The sequence below is a fragment of the Paralichthys olivaceus genome, chromosome 19 (genome assembly GCF_024713975.1).
Source record: "Paralichthys olivaceus isolate ysfri-2021 chromosome 19, ASM2471397v2, whole genome shotgun sequence".
NCBI lineage: Eukaryota > Metazoa > Chordata > Actinopteri > Pleuronectiformes > Paralichthyidae > Paralichthys > Paralichthys olivaceus.
The window spans coordinates 6,379,489-6,395,218 of record NC_091111.1 but is presented as its reverse complement, the minus strand read 5'-3'; the positions used below and the strand labels follow the sequence as shown (position 1 = coordinate 6,395,218).

The 15,730-nt window shown below is 42.6% G+C and overlaps 3 protein-coding genes across 11 annotated transcripts in view; 1 reads left to right on the top strand and 2 right to left on the bottom strand.

Moving 5' to 3' along the window:
- The window catches only part of bcl11bb (BCL11 transcription factor B b), a 30,909-nt gene extending 28,687 nt beyond the window's left edge, over positions 1-2,222 (bottom strand). For 2 of the 5 annotated variants that reach the window (XM_069514492.1, XM_069514489.1), the window contains exons 1-2: positions 1,609-2,151; positions 1,142-1,460 (exon numbers count right to left, since the gene is read on the bottom strand). In XM_069514492.1, coding sequence (XP_069370593.1) covers positions 1,142-1,205 — 64 coding nt within the window. In that variant the 5' untranslated portion in view covers positions 1,206-1,460; positions 1,609-2,151. Of the gene's footprint in view, positions 1-1,141 lie in introns of all 5 variants that reach the window. The other 3 variants (XM_069514490.1, XM_069514488.1, XM_069514491.1) reach the window with 3 other exon arrangements.
- Positions 2,223-6,256: 4,034 nt separating this feature from the next.
- Positions 6,257-12,239, top strand: ccnk (cyclin K). Of its 2 annotated transcripts, none has more exons than XM_020091810.2 (11): positions 6,257-6,423; positions 7,575-7,813; positions 8,156-8,237; positions 8,331-8,462; positions 8,800-8,905; positions 9,003-9,060; positions 9,195-9,364; positions 9,463-9,671; positions 9,798-9,828; positions 10,046-10,117; positions 10,801-12,239. In XM_020091810.2, exons 1-11 carry the CDS (start codon positions 6,415-6,417, stop codon positions 11,346-11,348), a joined length of 1,656 nt encoding a protein of 551 aa, XP_019947369.2. In that variant the 5' UTR covers positions 6,257-6,414; the 3' UTR covers positions 11,349-12,239. The 2 variants fall into 2 exon arrangements, with proteins under 2 accessions (XP_019947369.2, XP_019947370.2); XM_020091811.2 differs by having other exon boundaries at positions 6,278-6,423; positions 7,578-7,813.
- An 868-nt stretch (positions 12,240-13,107) lies between these two features.
- The window catches only part of ccdc85cb (coiled-coil domain containing 85C, b), a 44,567-nt gene continuing 41,944 nt past the window's right edge, over positions 13,108-15,730 (bottom strand). For all 4 annotated transcript variants that reach the window (XM_020091852.2, XM_020091854.2, XM_069514487.1 and 1 more), the window contains one exon: positions 13,108-15,270. In XM_020091852.2, the coding sequence (XP_019947411.1) occupies positions 15,181-15,270 (90 nt within the window). In that variant the 3' untranslated portion in view covers positions 13,108-15,180. The remainder of the gene's footprint in view (positions 15,271-15,730) is intronic.

Sequence of the window (15,730 nt, the reverse complement as noted above, 5' to 3'; positions counted from 1 at the left end):
CTAAACGTGTCGGGTGGGACGGAATGCGTCTATAACCCTTTTTCAGCACAAAACCAGACTGTCCAAAGATTGCATCATGAACTTCTGCAATGAATTACCCAGATTAGGCCTCTATGAAATTGGATTTAGGCAAAGCAGAGTGCTGGGAGATGAAGGTTAGATTGATATAATTGATTAGAAATTGGATTGTGTGACTTTTTAATCACATGCTCCAAAAAAAATAAAAATAAAATAATCCTGTGATTTAATCCGTGCAATTTAATCACATTTTGAGTCGCAGCTCTGAAAGCATCAAACGGAGTTCTGACCCCTGCGTTTTAAAAACTATTGCATCAATAATAATATATTTTTTTAAAAGTTCAGACTGTTGTAAGCTTGTGTGTTTTGGACTTATTTTCTTTACATATCTTGGATTTTGTTGCGTTTTTATAATGTTGTTAAAGAACAGATGCGTGTGTGTGTAATCAGTGTGTGGTTTTGTGTGTGTGTGCATGTGCGTGTGTGTGTGTCTTAAAAATAAAAATACAATAAAAAAATGAAGGCACAAGTTTGTGCAAAACAACCGTGGCCTTATCTGAAAAAACAAAGTGAACACAAAATAAACACAGTGCCACATGTTGCAATATGCTGGAAAAAAATCTATAATTGTGTTGTGGTGGATTACAAACTCATACACGGGCAACGCAATAGTGCGTGCACACGCAATCACACACTCACACACACTTTGTCAGACAGTCCCAGTGTATCTGTCATCAGATCATCTCTCGTAGTAAAAGTCATGTGAAGCTGCAAAGGGCACATTTGAAATACTGACCTCCTGAATCCTTATATCCTAAATAAAAATGTAAAGTTTAAAACCATTATTAATCCACGTAATTACTCTAATCCAGTCTAGAAGTGTGTTAAAAACAGCAGTATGCTGTTGTGTTTTTCACTTTATCACATTGTGAATTAATTTCTACAAATGAGATCAATTGTGCGTAATCATCTTGTTTGTTTGGCTCATTTTTAAATCTTAATGCATGTGCACGATTGAGATCTTTTCCACTAAAAAATACTTTTATTAACTAAATAAATGTTTTAAATAATTTCACTCAGTAAAGTCAAAGAGAGACGATGGAGAAGAGAGAGCTAAACTCACCTTGTACTGTCTCCCTGTGCGTCAACGATAAGTGCTGCGGGTTCACCTGCTTGCGGCGGGACATTGCCCCGGCATTTACTCTGGCATCGCCCGGTGAACGGCACTTGGAGTCGGCTTGGACCGTGGTGTCGGTCTGCTCCGGATCGCAGGATACCAACTTTCCCCTCCTTTGCCTAAATCCCTCCGCTATTCACAGTCTTCGAGCCGCAGCTTCTGATGCGCCCTGCGGGAGGTGAAGGGGTCGGAGCGGAGCGCAATTTATAGATGGAAGACGAGTTTGTCCACAAATGTCCGACAGCGTCTTCGCGGGACGCAACACCTGGATTGAGGAAGCCAAAGTGCAAGTGTTTTAGGAAGCAGTCGGCTTTAAGTGGCCGATGAGCTGATATGTGCGCAGGTAGGTAATATTTTGCAATGAGCTTTTTTTTGTTTCAGATAAAAAAAGAGAAAAATCCTGGACTGCCCACCTCTGCAGCGACCGTGGTGACAGATGAAGTACGGCGCACTCCACCCGCGATAGGTATTGGCTCTTATTTGTTTCCTGTCCCCTTTTTTCTTAATTCTAATAATATGATTATATCATCTGGGGTCAAGCGGCTGCTGATTATTCTAGGGTTCCCTACAGTCCTTCGATTTCAGCAGTGGTGCGCTAAAATGACCCTTTGGCACTGACTCCTCCTGCGCGTTTTGGCATCAGTGCGCGGAGCGGCAACTCTTGGCTCTGGTGGCAGTAGCCTCGCTGATTGAAAGAGGGAGGGAGGGAGAGAGAGAAAGAAAGAGAGAGAGAGGGAGCACGCGGGCAGACAAGACACCTCCTCCTCTTTCTCGACCAACAAGCAGAGGTCCAATGTTTCCCAGCTCACAACAGTGTCGAGGCTACTTCTTGTTGACTCGCACAACGAGAGAGGCGCTGTTTGGGAGGAAACTATATGCAGCCTGTGTGTGTGTGTGTGTGTGTGTGTGTGTGTGTGTGTGTGTGTGTGTGTGTGTGTGTGTGTGTGTGTGTGTGTGTGTGTGTGTGTGTGTGTGTGTGTGTGTGTGTGTCTGTGTCTGTGAGAGAGAGAGAGAGATATCGGGGGTTGTCTCCAGTGGAGAGGGGATGTGATCCAAGTTCAAGTGCGCGTCACCCACCACAGACATGTGAGGACGCAGGACAGCAGCGCACGGACACCAGGGAAGAGGGGAAGTTGGCTCGTGTGTGGGCCACACAAACAGCAAAAAAAGACCTGATCAAGGTGTCTGTCTGCCCTTTGAAGCAGTGTTAAGTTATAGCAAACAAAATAAATATTATCTCCACCTGAGCTGGAATGGCCATTCTACCCAAAAGTGCATGATGTCAAATTAGCAGTATTTCCCTTTAGCACGTTACATTTTTGTCCCACTTGCTTTGATCGGTTTACAACTTTCCTCTTTTCATACAATGCCAGCTGTAATTTTGTGGCCATATCATTAGGAAATCGTTTTAAAATGACACATCCCAACCACTCACACCGAGATCAGACCAAATAAACAGTTGAATTCAGACAGTTCATGTTACTGTGGCATTCTCTGCTTTGTAAATGACCAAAGAACACAACTAAACACTACAGCACATGAATGATATAAATGCAAAACACACCTCTTTTTTTCCACATTGGATCAGAGGGGGAAAACCAGCATGCTGCATCTTTGTTGTTTGGATAATTTACACATGTTGTGAGGCAACAGTACCCTCTGTTGGCACAGTCTGGAGACATTACAAACCTGTTCAGGGGGCAATGCCTTAACACAGCGTTGCTACTTCACTCTTATTTTTAGAGCCAAGCCTCTGTTCAGTATCTGAGAGGGTCCTTAAAGAGCAGATCAGGTTCACTCAGTGGCAATTAATGGCACTAATGGGCAATCATTCTGCACATGATGCACTGTATTCATTTAGATCAGCGTACGCACAGATAAGGGTTTTGTGCGGGGCTGCAGCTCGGCTAAGAACGTGCTCAAGGTTCTTTTTTTAACAGTAACGTACAATTCAAAAGTGGGCCGAGCTGTAATTTTGGCTGAAATGCATTGTTGAATAAAAACAAACGCCTAATACCATCATTTAAATTTGACACTATTTCCTGGTGGATCGGCGGAGAAGTGTGCAGTTATAGCAATACATTTTATAGTCGGCCATTAATAAATCATGGTGGGCAATTTTAAGAGCATTAGAAGAGTTTGATTGCTTCAGGGCAGGCCTAGGGGACTTTCAGGACAGTAATTATTTATATAAATGAAATGTCATCTCAGCTCTGGCTCAAGTAGACATAACCTCAGCAGACTCCACATGGAAACACTACAGCACAACAGCTATCTTTCACAGATAGGCCGCGCGTGTTGTCAAGCATATTGCTTTGACTGGAGCGCATAAATTTGGTATGTGATATTACATGAAATGTCTTCTTCTTCGCATCAGGCCAAGAGAGCAACAGCAGTCTTGGACACATTGGATGCTGAAGGAAAACAGTATTCCGAGTTCACACACACACACACACACACACACACACACACACTCTCTCTCTCTTGCCATCCCTTCTGGCTGCAAGCAGCTCCTTGATCCTTACCCATGGGTTTCTCAATAATACATCAATGTCTCCATTATAGCTTGTATCTGCTGGCTCTGGGCAAAGGCAGTTTAAGCTGGGTTGCACAGGGCCAACATACCACAAATACCCTGCTTGTGGACACAGGAAAGGTTTTAAGTCCAAAGTGTTGCCTCTGAGGAGACATGCATCTTGCGTGGTAAGTGCCACCGCTGAATGCCAAATACCTGAACACACCGCAGGGCATTGCCTACACCAGAGAGGGGGATACGTGGAATTGAAAGCTTTGTCCAAGTAACAAGGGACATTGTGTTTACAGTTCAGCTCTTTTACCAAAAATGACCCTGGATTTTAATGAGATTCCAGGCACTCATAATTTATGTTAAAACACCGAAATTAGCCCAAGGACCAGGTTCAACTCTTGCACATCAGTGGACAATAGTACAAGCAACTTAACTGGCTTAGATTCTGGGTCACAACCTTCATCACATCCTTTTATCTTCCATTTTTCATGTCTCTCCCATCTGTTTACTCTCTGGAGAATACCAAAATAACATTAATATCTTAAAATAGCCTGACATATATGAACGACAACTGCACATAATACAATTTTTAAGAGCTTAAAGAGAATTGAAAGTGTACTCGGGGGTCAACTGTACGAATGGGTCAGAGCAGACATCTCTGATGTGTTTAACCACAATGAGACAGGACTGACATAAACAATGAAAGGTCCACTCTAGGACAGCTCATGGTAATATGAATATTGCTCTGGGATTTGCTTATAGTCGGTGCTTCATTATGCAATGTTTAATATTAATAAAGAAAGTACAAGTATATATTATTCATAAGCTGATTTACTGAGGCTGTGTGTGTGTGTGTGTGTGTGTGTGTGTGTGCGTGGACTTGAGTGACAGATTGAGATGCTCCCTTGCTACGGGCAATACAACCAGACAAGGCTCTTACTTTTCTACAGGACACATCCCGACAATTTCTCCCACAGTTAAGAGGATTTGTCCGAGCACGGCTGAATGTATAATACATGCAGATGCCAAATTTTAATTTGGACCAAGTAAATGATTCAATGCCGGTTTTTCTCTGAAGTGAGGCCGGTGGGGGGAACAGAGAAGGCACAAGATGTTAAATGTAGTCTGCACTTACACTGCAACATTTAAAGCACTCAAAGACGATGGTGTTTATCATGTGTTTTTGGTCATTTCAACTTCAAAGGTCAAAGAAAAAGAAAAATGTGTTATTTACCTTAAAATCACCAATCATTAAATCTCACTTTCTTTCTTTTGTTGTATTACTCTGCAAAAACGGCTTCTGCAGTAGATGTTCTACTTTTTACAGCTCAAGCCTTCAGGTATGTAAATAAAAACAATGGTTTAGAGTTGATGAGTGGTGAAAAACCTCTAATTATTTCCATGCAGCCATTGTAAAATGTTATTGGTCACAGATAGCTGTAACATGCCACCTGTTGGCTATAGAGCAAAACAAGTTTTTGTGGATCGTGTTAGCAGCTTTTTGTGGATTATGATTACAACTCTACTTAGATACACAATATGCTAACATAAACTACCACTATTGGCAATATAATTTTCATTACAATTGTCATTGCTGCTCCCTTCATCATTTTCTTTTTTTACAAATACTTTAAACATTGATATACCTCTCCATTTATATTAGACAAAGACTTTTCTCATTAATGCTGTAAAAAATATACTGTTGATGTGCTCTGTTAAAGGCAGATTCTATTGCACTTCTGTCCATCCTGGGAGGTCCTTCACGTGTGGCTCTCACGGAGGTTTCTATGTCTTTTCCCTGTGTATATGGGTTTCGAACCCCCCCCCCCCCCCCCCCACACACACACACACAGTTTTTCCTCACTCGTGTTGAGCGTTAAAACACAGGGTGTACCTTATCAAGCCCTTAGCCACACATTGTGATTTGTGAATACAGGCTGCCAGCTATACAAATAAAAATAAACAAGAAAGATTTATTGATTGTGATTTATTGATCCGGGTTTTGTGGGATTCCCCTTTTACTCACACAGGATTTTTGTAGACAAAAAACAACAACTCAAAAGCATGATATTATTTCAGTCTAAATCACATCTGTTAAATTAGCTCTTTCCACTTCAGGATACCAATTAGAAGTATCTGATGGAAAAGTTGTTTACAGTCGATCCTGTGTTTAAATATTATAAGTGTTTGATTGCTTTCTTTTCATTTGCATTTTAAAACCTCTTTGAAACCTCTTGTCCTTGTTTTGCAAGTGAAGCATCCTTTTTCAAGTATGTGGTCAAATCATAAACCGTAAAACCCAGTCCTGCCTGTGCAAGTCCACTAGTAATTATTTGTCTCCCCTTAGTGGCTAATATTGGAACCAACATATGTCCTCATGTTAGAAATAAAATGTATTCTTATTATTCCTTCTGTTGAGATTTCACCAGGCCAGATATTTAAATAGTAATAAACAGTAATCAAAGCACGAGCTAAATTAATTCAGCACAGGAAAAGAAAAAGTAAAATCTACCCGCAGCACACGCGTACCAGATATCTTGCGTCATGGCGTCATCCTCTGACGCACCGCACAATGGCGATGCCCTTGTTACAATGGGGACTGTTGTGGATCACTCGTTTCCCGACTTATCGTGAATAACTGCGGATCTACTCGTTCGTTTGTGTGTTCAGGGTGATTTACCACGAAGGCTACATGTTAAAGGTAAGAGTCGTGTTCGGCTGCGGGCGGGCGGACCACTCTCGGGCTGAAATCGAACTTCTTTTGACAGGTTGCGGAGCGCCGAGCCTCAGCGGTGATGGCACGTCGAGTTTAGCTAGCCGAGGTTAGCTTAGCTGCTAGCTGAGAACACACTGTACACACTCCGACCGTCTGTACGTGGGATGTTCCATTTGTTTTAAGATGCTGGCGTGTTCAAGCAGCATTGCCTGGGGAAGCTTACATGTTTGGTTCCACCTACGTTTGGTTATTAAGCCCCAGGAAGCTAATGTTAGCGACTGTTAGCGAGAAGCTAATACCCACTAATGTTTCCTCGCACTTAGCATAACGAAGCTAACTTTTCCGTTGGGCTGAGTGTGAGGAGAGGCCTTATCGTCATTCACGTTAATGTCGTATGTTTGTTTTATGAGTCGTGTCGTGTTGTTTTCACAGCTACAGGGTTAATGTCAGGTGTAGTTTACCCGCGAATGAATGGAGAGAAGCTTCCTCTGTGCTGCTCTCCTGGTTGATGGCTTCTTACCTGTGACCTGTTAGCCCATTGATAACAGGAACTGCACATGAGGAACCTGCAGACAATCCAGACTGATCTCTGTCTTCCTTATGTCACACTGTGTGGATTAGAGGAGTGTAACTACATCCTGCAATATATGTTGACTGTGAGAAAAATGAATTAAACTGGCTTGAATTGTTAAAAAGTAAAATGAAATTATGAAATCATAGTCCTAATATACCTCTGTAGATTCATTAAAAGTAAACTATGAAAATAAATCCTCTGATGTTTCACAGAGTTGATAGGAGCAACTACAGTTGAACATCACTGTTACTTAGAATCAGAAATATTTCCTTGAGTGGAAATTTGGGCTTTGTTACATTAATCCAGCCAAAAACAGAAATATATACCAAGACAATAACAATAATTACAAATACACAATATTAGCAAGAGTATAAAATAGTATTGATTAAGACTCAAAGCTATCTAAAGTAGAGTTAGTGCCATTCACACACGCACTGAGTCTATTGGCGGCGTCCCTCAACCTGCTGCCCCAGCACACAACAGCAAACAGGAAAGCATTAACAGCTACACTTGCTACACATGCTTCTGGGTAATAATGGCCTGTTTTTTATCATCTTCTTAGCAGTCCAGTGCAGCAGGACCATCCAACGTTGCCTCTCCTCAGCCCATGAAGGAATCGAAGGAGAACTTTTCAATGACTGGCCAAGGGATTCTGGACCACATCAAGCCATGCTGGTACTGGGACAAGAAGGATTTGGCCCACACCCCATCTCAGTCCGAGGGCCTGGACTCTGCCACGGAAGCTCGATATCGGCGAGAAGGAGCCCGCTTCATATTTGACGTGGGAACACGACTTGGCCTGTATCCTTGATTGATGTTAGGGCTATATGATTTGGTTTATTCCTGATCAAAATACAGTAAATGGAAACATAACTATTCAAATTATAAAGAAATTATACAACCAATATACAGTATCTCGTAACGTTTACATTGTTCTGTTACAGGAGTTATTTACATTCACCTGAATATATCTAAAACACTTGCATATGAACAGTAAACAGGAAGTACAGCTGAGTTATTATGTAGTGATCTTCGCAGCACAATCATAAAGAAACACCTTTTTATACCATATTCAGATTTTTGTTATCTAACAATGTGCAAATAACTGTCAATGGCCTCTGATATGTCCTTGACTTTTACCAGACACTATGACACACTGGCAACTGGGATCATATATTTCCACCGCTTCTACATGTTTCACTCTTTCAAGCAGTTCCCTAGATATGTAAGTTCAATAAATGTTTAACTTGCTATTTTTCACATTCCTGGAAGTATGAATAATTGTGCAGGATTAATGTTGCCTTTTGCATCTCAACAGGTGACTGGTGGTTGCTGTCTTTTCCTGGCGGGTAAGGTGGAGGAGACCCCAAAGAAGTGCAAAGACATCATTAAAACAGCTCGCAGTTTACTGAATGATGTGCAGTTTGCTCAGTTTGGAGACGACCCGAAGGTGCAGCTTCTTTTACTTTCACTTTGTTCTCTTGAGACTCTGTCCCTGTAAGCACTGGGTAACCCTATAAGTGCAAAAGGATGTTGCACTGTACCTTTCTAATTGAGTCAGGGAATTTGTTCTGGTCATGGAGTTCAGAAAAGACGTTAATAGTCTTAAACAGCATTATAGATCCCTGCCATAATATCATGAAGACCTAGAAAGAGAAAAGTAAACATGCCTAAACTTTGCTGTTAATCTGCTTGAACAAGCAACCATACGATCATCTTATGTTGTAGAATTCTGTCTCCACTCATGACGTTTAAAGTCATGAACATATGTGTATTTTCCTCAACAGGAAGAGGTGATGGTTTTGGAGAGAATCTTGCTCCAGACTATCAAATTTGACCTGCAGGTGGAGCACCCCTACATGTTCCTGCTGCGTTATGTCAAGCAGCTCAAAGGTGAGCTAGAATAAGTATTGCATCAGATCCACAAAGATTCTTTTCCATTATTATGCAACAAATAAGTAAAACATTTTATTTGTCCTTCTTGTTATAGGGGAAAAGAATAAAGTGTGCAAGGTGCTGCAAATGGCATGGACGTTTGTCAATGACAGGTGAGCAGCCGGGCTTTCTTTCAATGTCACTATGTGTCATGGTGACTCTCTCTCTCTGGTGTGGTGTCATGCGTTTGATTCACTTAATGTCTAAAACTCTAACTCGACTATTTTTGCCTGTGTCCCCCCCCCAGCTTGTGCACCATGCTGTCTCTGCAGTGGGAGCCAGAGATTATCGCAGTTGCCGTTATGTACCTGGCTGGACGGCTCTGCAAGTTTGACATCCAGGAGTGGACCGCCAAGCAGTCATCGCGCAGCTGGTGGGAGCAGTTTGTCCAGGACGTCCCAGTTGGGCTGCTTGAAGGTGCTTCTCACAAATCTGTGCTTCGTGCCTTTCCTTTAATATTTGACCAACCTCTTTCCTGACTTCTCTTAACAAACAACCTCTCTGTCTGTTTCCAGACATTTGCCACCAGATCCTGGACCTGTACTCGCAGGGCAACAAGCCCATCCCTCAGCAGATGCAGGAGAAGGAGCGGCCGCCTATTCCTCCAATCCCTGCTCCTCCTGCCCCACTAGGACCACCCCCAGCCGCCAACCCTCCTCCTCCACCCCCAAAGAAGACATCCCCTCAGGGTGGCAGCCCTGCACGTCTACTCAAACGCTCACATGTGAGTATACACTTAAATTACGTTGCTAACAAATTTATTTCATCTGACAGTGCATGTATTTAAAATGATTCATATATCAACACTAAGCCTACATCAAAGTGACTCATTCATGTTTCTTTGTTTCAGATGTCCCCTAAAGATGAACCAAAGGCTCCAGGTAATATTCCTATTAAAATCCATACAGGCAAAATTAATTTCATTTAGGTTTATAAGTAGTTGAGATCTTAAAAATGTTGAAGTACATCCGTGAAAAGTTTGATAATTAGCATGAGATTTTTTTTTGTAGTTTATGAATATTCATGCCTACAGTAAATTGCTCCTTATTTAAAAAAAAAAAAAAATTGCATCGTATTAACTGGTTTGTTATTTTGCAGAACAAGTTGGGTCAAAGATTCCTAGACTGGAGAGCCCAATGCCCCCTCTGCCAACATCGCAGCCCCCCTCAGGTAACTGTCATCTACCATCATCAGCCAATTGCAGAGATGTTGCTATGCTTTAGATTTAGGTTACATCCCTACTGCTATGTTTTCATTTGAAAAGGCATCAACTGTGCTTCGAATAAACTTGGTGTCCAGAGGCTACGTGATATGTGTATTTTGACATGTTAGTATGGAAGGGGATTGAACTGATGCTGAGCTATAACACTTGTATGAACAGAGATCGTCGTAGTATGGATGTAGCTTTAGATTGGGGTAGAGCATAGGTGTGTGCTGGTGTCCTCCCTCAACCCCCCGTTGTCCATTTGCCTGTTGCCAAATTGGCCAATAATGAGCAGGCAGGACCCCTGCCAGAGACTCAAGCTTGGAAAGCAACCCAAAGTCTTTAGTCCTCTCAGTCTACTTACATAATCACCAACTCGTCTGGACATAATGTTTCCCAACACACACATGCTCACGTACTCCTCAACGTCTCCCAGACCAATCTGATTAGTGCTTGAGCCAGATAATGAGACCTCCTATGTGGCTGACGCCTGGTAGTTGTGGTCCCGGCTGTGCGCTGGTCGTCTGGGAACAGAAAGGTTACTTGAGCTCATGTTGGACTAAGCAGCCTTGTGATATTTATGGGAACAATAATTTGCAATTTTTTTTAATGAGATGTTTTCTCTTCGCTTTTTCCCGTCGCTCACTAGACCGAAAAGTTTCAGCTCCAGCACCTCCCACCGAAGCCGAACCAGGAAGTGAGGCTGCTCCTCCACCCCCGCACGCACCGCCTCCACACCAGCCCCCTCCGCTGCCCCACCGTCCTCCTCCGCCGCCACCCTCCAACTACATCATGTCCACCACCAGCTCCTACATGTCCGGGGAGGGCTATCAGAACCTACAGTCAATGATGAAGACTGAGGGCCCCTCCTACGCCCCCATGCCGCCCAGCTATGCTCCCCCAATACCGCCATACCACCCCCACGTGTATCCACCACCTGCAGCACCACCTCCAGGCCCTCCACCTCCTCCCTCCACCTACCCGCCACCCAGCTTGCCACCGACCTATCCGCCTCCAGGTTACAATAGCTACCCGCCGCCACCTCCTCCACGCATGCCACCAGGGCACGTACCTCCAGGAATAGGCCTTCCACCTACAGGGTACCCCCCTCCGCCTCCTGTGCCTCCAGGACAGTCACAGGTCCCCCTGCCCCCTCCACCCGGCATGCCCCTGAACCGGGGTGGGTGGATGAGATGAGAGTGTTATACATTTATGAACTGAGACTGGAGAGGAAGCGCTCTCTGAGAACACCCAGGAACTGGTGTTATTCTGGTAGAAAGGAAAAGAAGCGGTTTCACCTCCACCTCCACTACGACTCCTGATAAACAGTTTCTGGGGTTGTGATTAAAGGTCTTAAGAAGAAAAGTGAGGTGTGTGTGGACAGTTTTGTTATGAGAACCCAAAGTGGTGCTGAAAGACCGTAGTAAGAATGTTGAAGTAAGCAACTAAGTCATGCACAGGATGGAACTTGGTGTTCCCGATTCCAGGATCTTGTAACAAACACTGTCTACTCATTGTTTGAGTTCTGGGAATGTACCAGGAAATAGTGACACCCTGATTTTTTTCTCTTTTGCTTTTTAGTTTTGTCAGGCTTGCTCCTTCACTTAATGTGGGGAGATGAAATGTACTATTTTTACTTTACCTTTAAATGGATGAAAGGTCGACTTATATTTCCTTCTGTTTTTCTATCACCCTCCATCTTGTTTTTCCTGAATCTCCAATCCACCTCAGTGTTGCCTAGATAAACAGTGAAGTAAAATCTTGGTTTGATGAATAAGCACGCATCGTTTGGATATAAAAACATCAGTTAGACTGAAGGAGATGTGCTGTGTATTCAAACATGTCCTTGAATGTACATGCTGTATATGTATATGCCTTTGTTCATTTTTGTTGTCAAAGCTAACATCTAACACTGGACATTCTAAGGTTTATTTGTACATAATCTTTTATTCCGGACAGATTTTTTTTTAGTTTCTATCCATATGTGCCTTAGTCAGGCCTCCCTCTTTTTCTGTATCCTGCACGCAGCTTTGGTTTTGTGTCTGAGTGGCACTTAGGACAATAAAAACTTGCTTTTCCTACTTTAAACTGACTTGGATGTTTTCAGTCTATATAAGGTTAAAATGTGGATTGTACAGCAGTGGCTCCCAATCTGTTTTTGCCTGAAATACCCTCACAGCCCCGGCAGATAAGCTTCATTACTAACATGTGCTCAGTACAGGATTACAAAGTGTATGAATAACTTTGGAGGATAATGACAAAATGTTTCTATACTGTACATGTATTCACTATTAGATAGCATATCAAAATTATCACTTTAAGGTAATTATATTTTATTATAACTACTCTGCTCACTTGCTTTTTATTTTACATGTACTAACTTGCAATATGGTTAAAGCAGTGGTTCTCAAACTAGGAAGCAAATATTTGAATTAAATAAAATGACTTCGGCAGGAAAACGTTTGATAATGCTGTCAGGTTGACTCTCACCTCACTACAACCCACCCAATTTTAATTATTTCCCCCCATTGTTGTTAATGATTGATAGGAAATTGTGGGGTCAGAGGGTTTAAACCTCTGAAGAAAAAGCGTTTCATAGGATTGTGTTTCAAGTTTACTGGGCAGCTTACTGGTGACTTAAATGCTGAATTTACTTTACCTTTATTTTGTAAATCTGTTTAACTTCATCTGTAACAGAAATAGATAGAAATATACTTTTTAAATGAATTCACTCTTATTTTTAGTTGAGTTTTCTACTCACCTGTTCAACAGTCTTGATTTTATTTCCAGTCCTGCACCAACAGGGGGCAGCCTACACTCATCTACTATTGAAAACATGTTATTGGCTCCAGCAAATAAAAGACACTTGTTCCTTACAGCAGGAAGCTTTTTTGTTCTAAAAGTGGACCATGCTATGACTGAAAGTGATAAAAAAAAGAAGTTCCACTCATGGGAGTTATTGCAGGAATTGACATTTATTGACGCTGTAGACTCTAGGATTCTTAGCATATAGGCAGAAAGAAAAGAAACACTATAGATGTTTGTTAAAAAAGACCAAATCAAAACACCATGCAGAAAAACGTGGCACATCTCAAATCAAATGCCATATATATATATATATTTATATATAGAAAGTATTCAAAATTGTATCATGGCTTTAAATCAGTTCCTAGAAAAAAGGACACTTTTAAAAACCATACTTTGATTTATTATTATTATTATTTTGAACCATTATTTGAGAGAGCAGAGGTGCATGGTGGGCAGCCTCAGTAATGTTCTAATTTGGAACAAATAACACTAGAGGTGGGAGAGCCCGAGCTGTCGGCCATTAAATGAACCAGATAACGGTCATCTGATCAATTCAACAAGACTCAGCAGTTACAGACAGCGCTCCCATCTCTATCTGACACCTGGCAATAAATACTGTAACGAACAGCGTTTTGTTCATTCTGACATCAAGAAATACTCATTTTTAAATGTTAGTGTTTTCAAAAAAGACATCTAAGGGAAGACTTATCTCTCGAATTCTAAGAGAAAAAAAAACTTTAAGAAACATGCGCTGCGTAAACACACCTGCTGAATCCATGACTACAGAAAAGGTCAGAGTAGAAGAAGATAAAAATAATAAACAGATCTTTTCATCTACTGACGATAGAAAACCAAAGAACTCAGAGCGATCCCAAAAAGCCCGGAACCTGGGGGTTTTTAGTATTTGGTCTTGAAATTTTTATCAGCATTAATGGGACGAGGCTTTTAGTATGGATTCAGCAAATGTCTTCAGCTTTCTTCAACCGTGCTGTAACCAGGGTTCAAAAAATAGAAGAGAGGATTCACAGGCAGATGCTACAGCTGCAAGAGAAGCTTTCATTCTCCTTTAACACACACACACACACACGCACACGCACGCACACACACTCTCTCTCTCTCTCTCTCAAACACACACACAAACACACACTCTCACAGTTACAGATGGGCAAAGGTAAAGCTGTAGCCCTCCCAACCTGAGAAAATGATTGTCGAGCATGCACACAGCATACAATTTTAGTTAATTTCACAAAGTAAGAAAGTGTTTGATCCAATAAACTCACGGATGGTTTGATTCAAAATGGCCTTGATACATTTTCGGACGTTACACAGAAGGAGGAATAATAGCGATTCACCTGGAAGAGAATATTAATAATAAAAAAATTGAAGTTAATAACCCAAACCCTGTATAAGGTCCGGTTGTGTGTGCTTTCTCAAACTAGATTATTGATCACATGGCTGCGCTACAATACAAAACAGATGAAAGTAAAATCAACAATAACAATGAAGTAGTGCCATGGTTTTATACATAATATACACAAGTTAACAGTGATCTCTAGACTTCATTATCCATAGTCTCATGAGCAAAAAGGCGCTAGGTCACAGTGGGTTTCACTTGGTTAACACTTTAGAATGCTAATGCTAGTTACACTCGTTGACCACTAGGGGGAGGGCGATACATGTGACAGGAGCTAGGGTCTCTATGGGAGGTACAGTACTATAACAACTTATCCGAAGATACCGCCACGACGCTGCCTTCACACCCGAACGTGTGAGGAGAACACTCCGCCCCCCCCCCCCGCGGCCGAATGAGTCCTGTGCTTGAAACCGTGTCAAGACGCTAGCTTTATGTAGCGTAGCTTTTGCTGTGAAGGACTACAAGTGGTGTGTGTGAGTCTGGAGCGGTTTTACAGGAGTGACCGTCGTGCAGCTGGGAAGCCTCGGAAAGCGACAAAGAAAAGTGGCGAATCAGTGAAACTAGCTGCCAGTTGTTAACGTAAGCTCTGAGAGATTAAAAACATGTAAAGTACATGTGAATAACATGTGACTAACAGGTCCGTTTATGTGTCTATCTTGGCCCGTCTTGTTGAAGGAGCGCTGTAGGCAGTGGGGAGCACGGCATTATGGGTCCTGGTAGTAAGAGGTGTTTTCAGGTGAGTGCAGGTACTGTAGATCCCCATCTCTCTCTTTCTCTTTCCCCCTCCATCTCTCGCCGGCTGCCGTGCTACAGCGGCCCTTTGAACTGGTTCCCAGAGAGGTGCTGTCTGACGGACAGCTTTGATCCCGCCGCATCACCGAGCTTTCTCCACACCACCTGCGAAACACAAGCCGAGAGAGAGAGAGAGAGAGGAGGTGAGAGGGGGAAGAGGAAGAAGGAGGAGGGAGACGTGTGGAAAGAAAGGGAGACAGGCAGAGGCTCGGCATGAAAAAAAGATTTTCCTCTTCAAGAGTGACAACTTCAAATGCTCGCAGTTGGACTTTGAGCCGCAAAGACGGCATGCACGCACACGCACGCACACGCACACGCACACACACACAGTGGAGCTATCTCTGTATCCATCCTCTGTCTATGCGAGAGTTCTCTCTGCTGCTGAGTGAGAGTGAGTGAGAGAAAGGGGCCCCCGGGGACCCCAGTGATATTACAGAGGTACCATTGTAATGCTCCCCAGATTCCTGGCCTGTAACATACCTCTGCCGGGCCCAGATAGCCCTGGCTCTCATTTTCTCTCCATCTCTCTTTTTCACTCTAATCAGCGAACCTTTTTATCCCAGAT

Bases quoted from the DNA above. Each gene is read 5' to 3' on its own strand.
- ccnk (XM_020091810.2), top strand. The intron at 9,061-9,194 runs GTGAGCAGCCGG...TCCCCCCCCCAG, and splicing joins TGGACGTTTGTCAATGACAG to CTTGTGCACCATGCTGTCTC. The intron at 9,829-10,045 runs GTAATATTCCTA...GTTATTTTGCAG, and splicing joins AGATGAACCAAAGGCTCCAG to AACAAGTTGGGTCAAAGATT.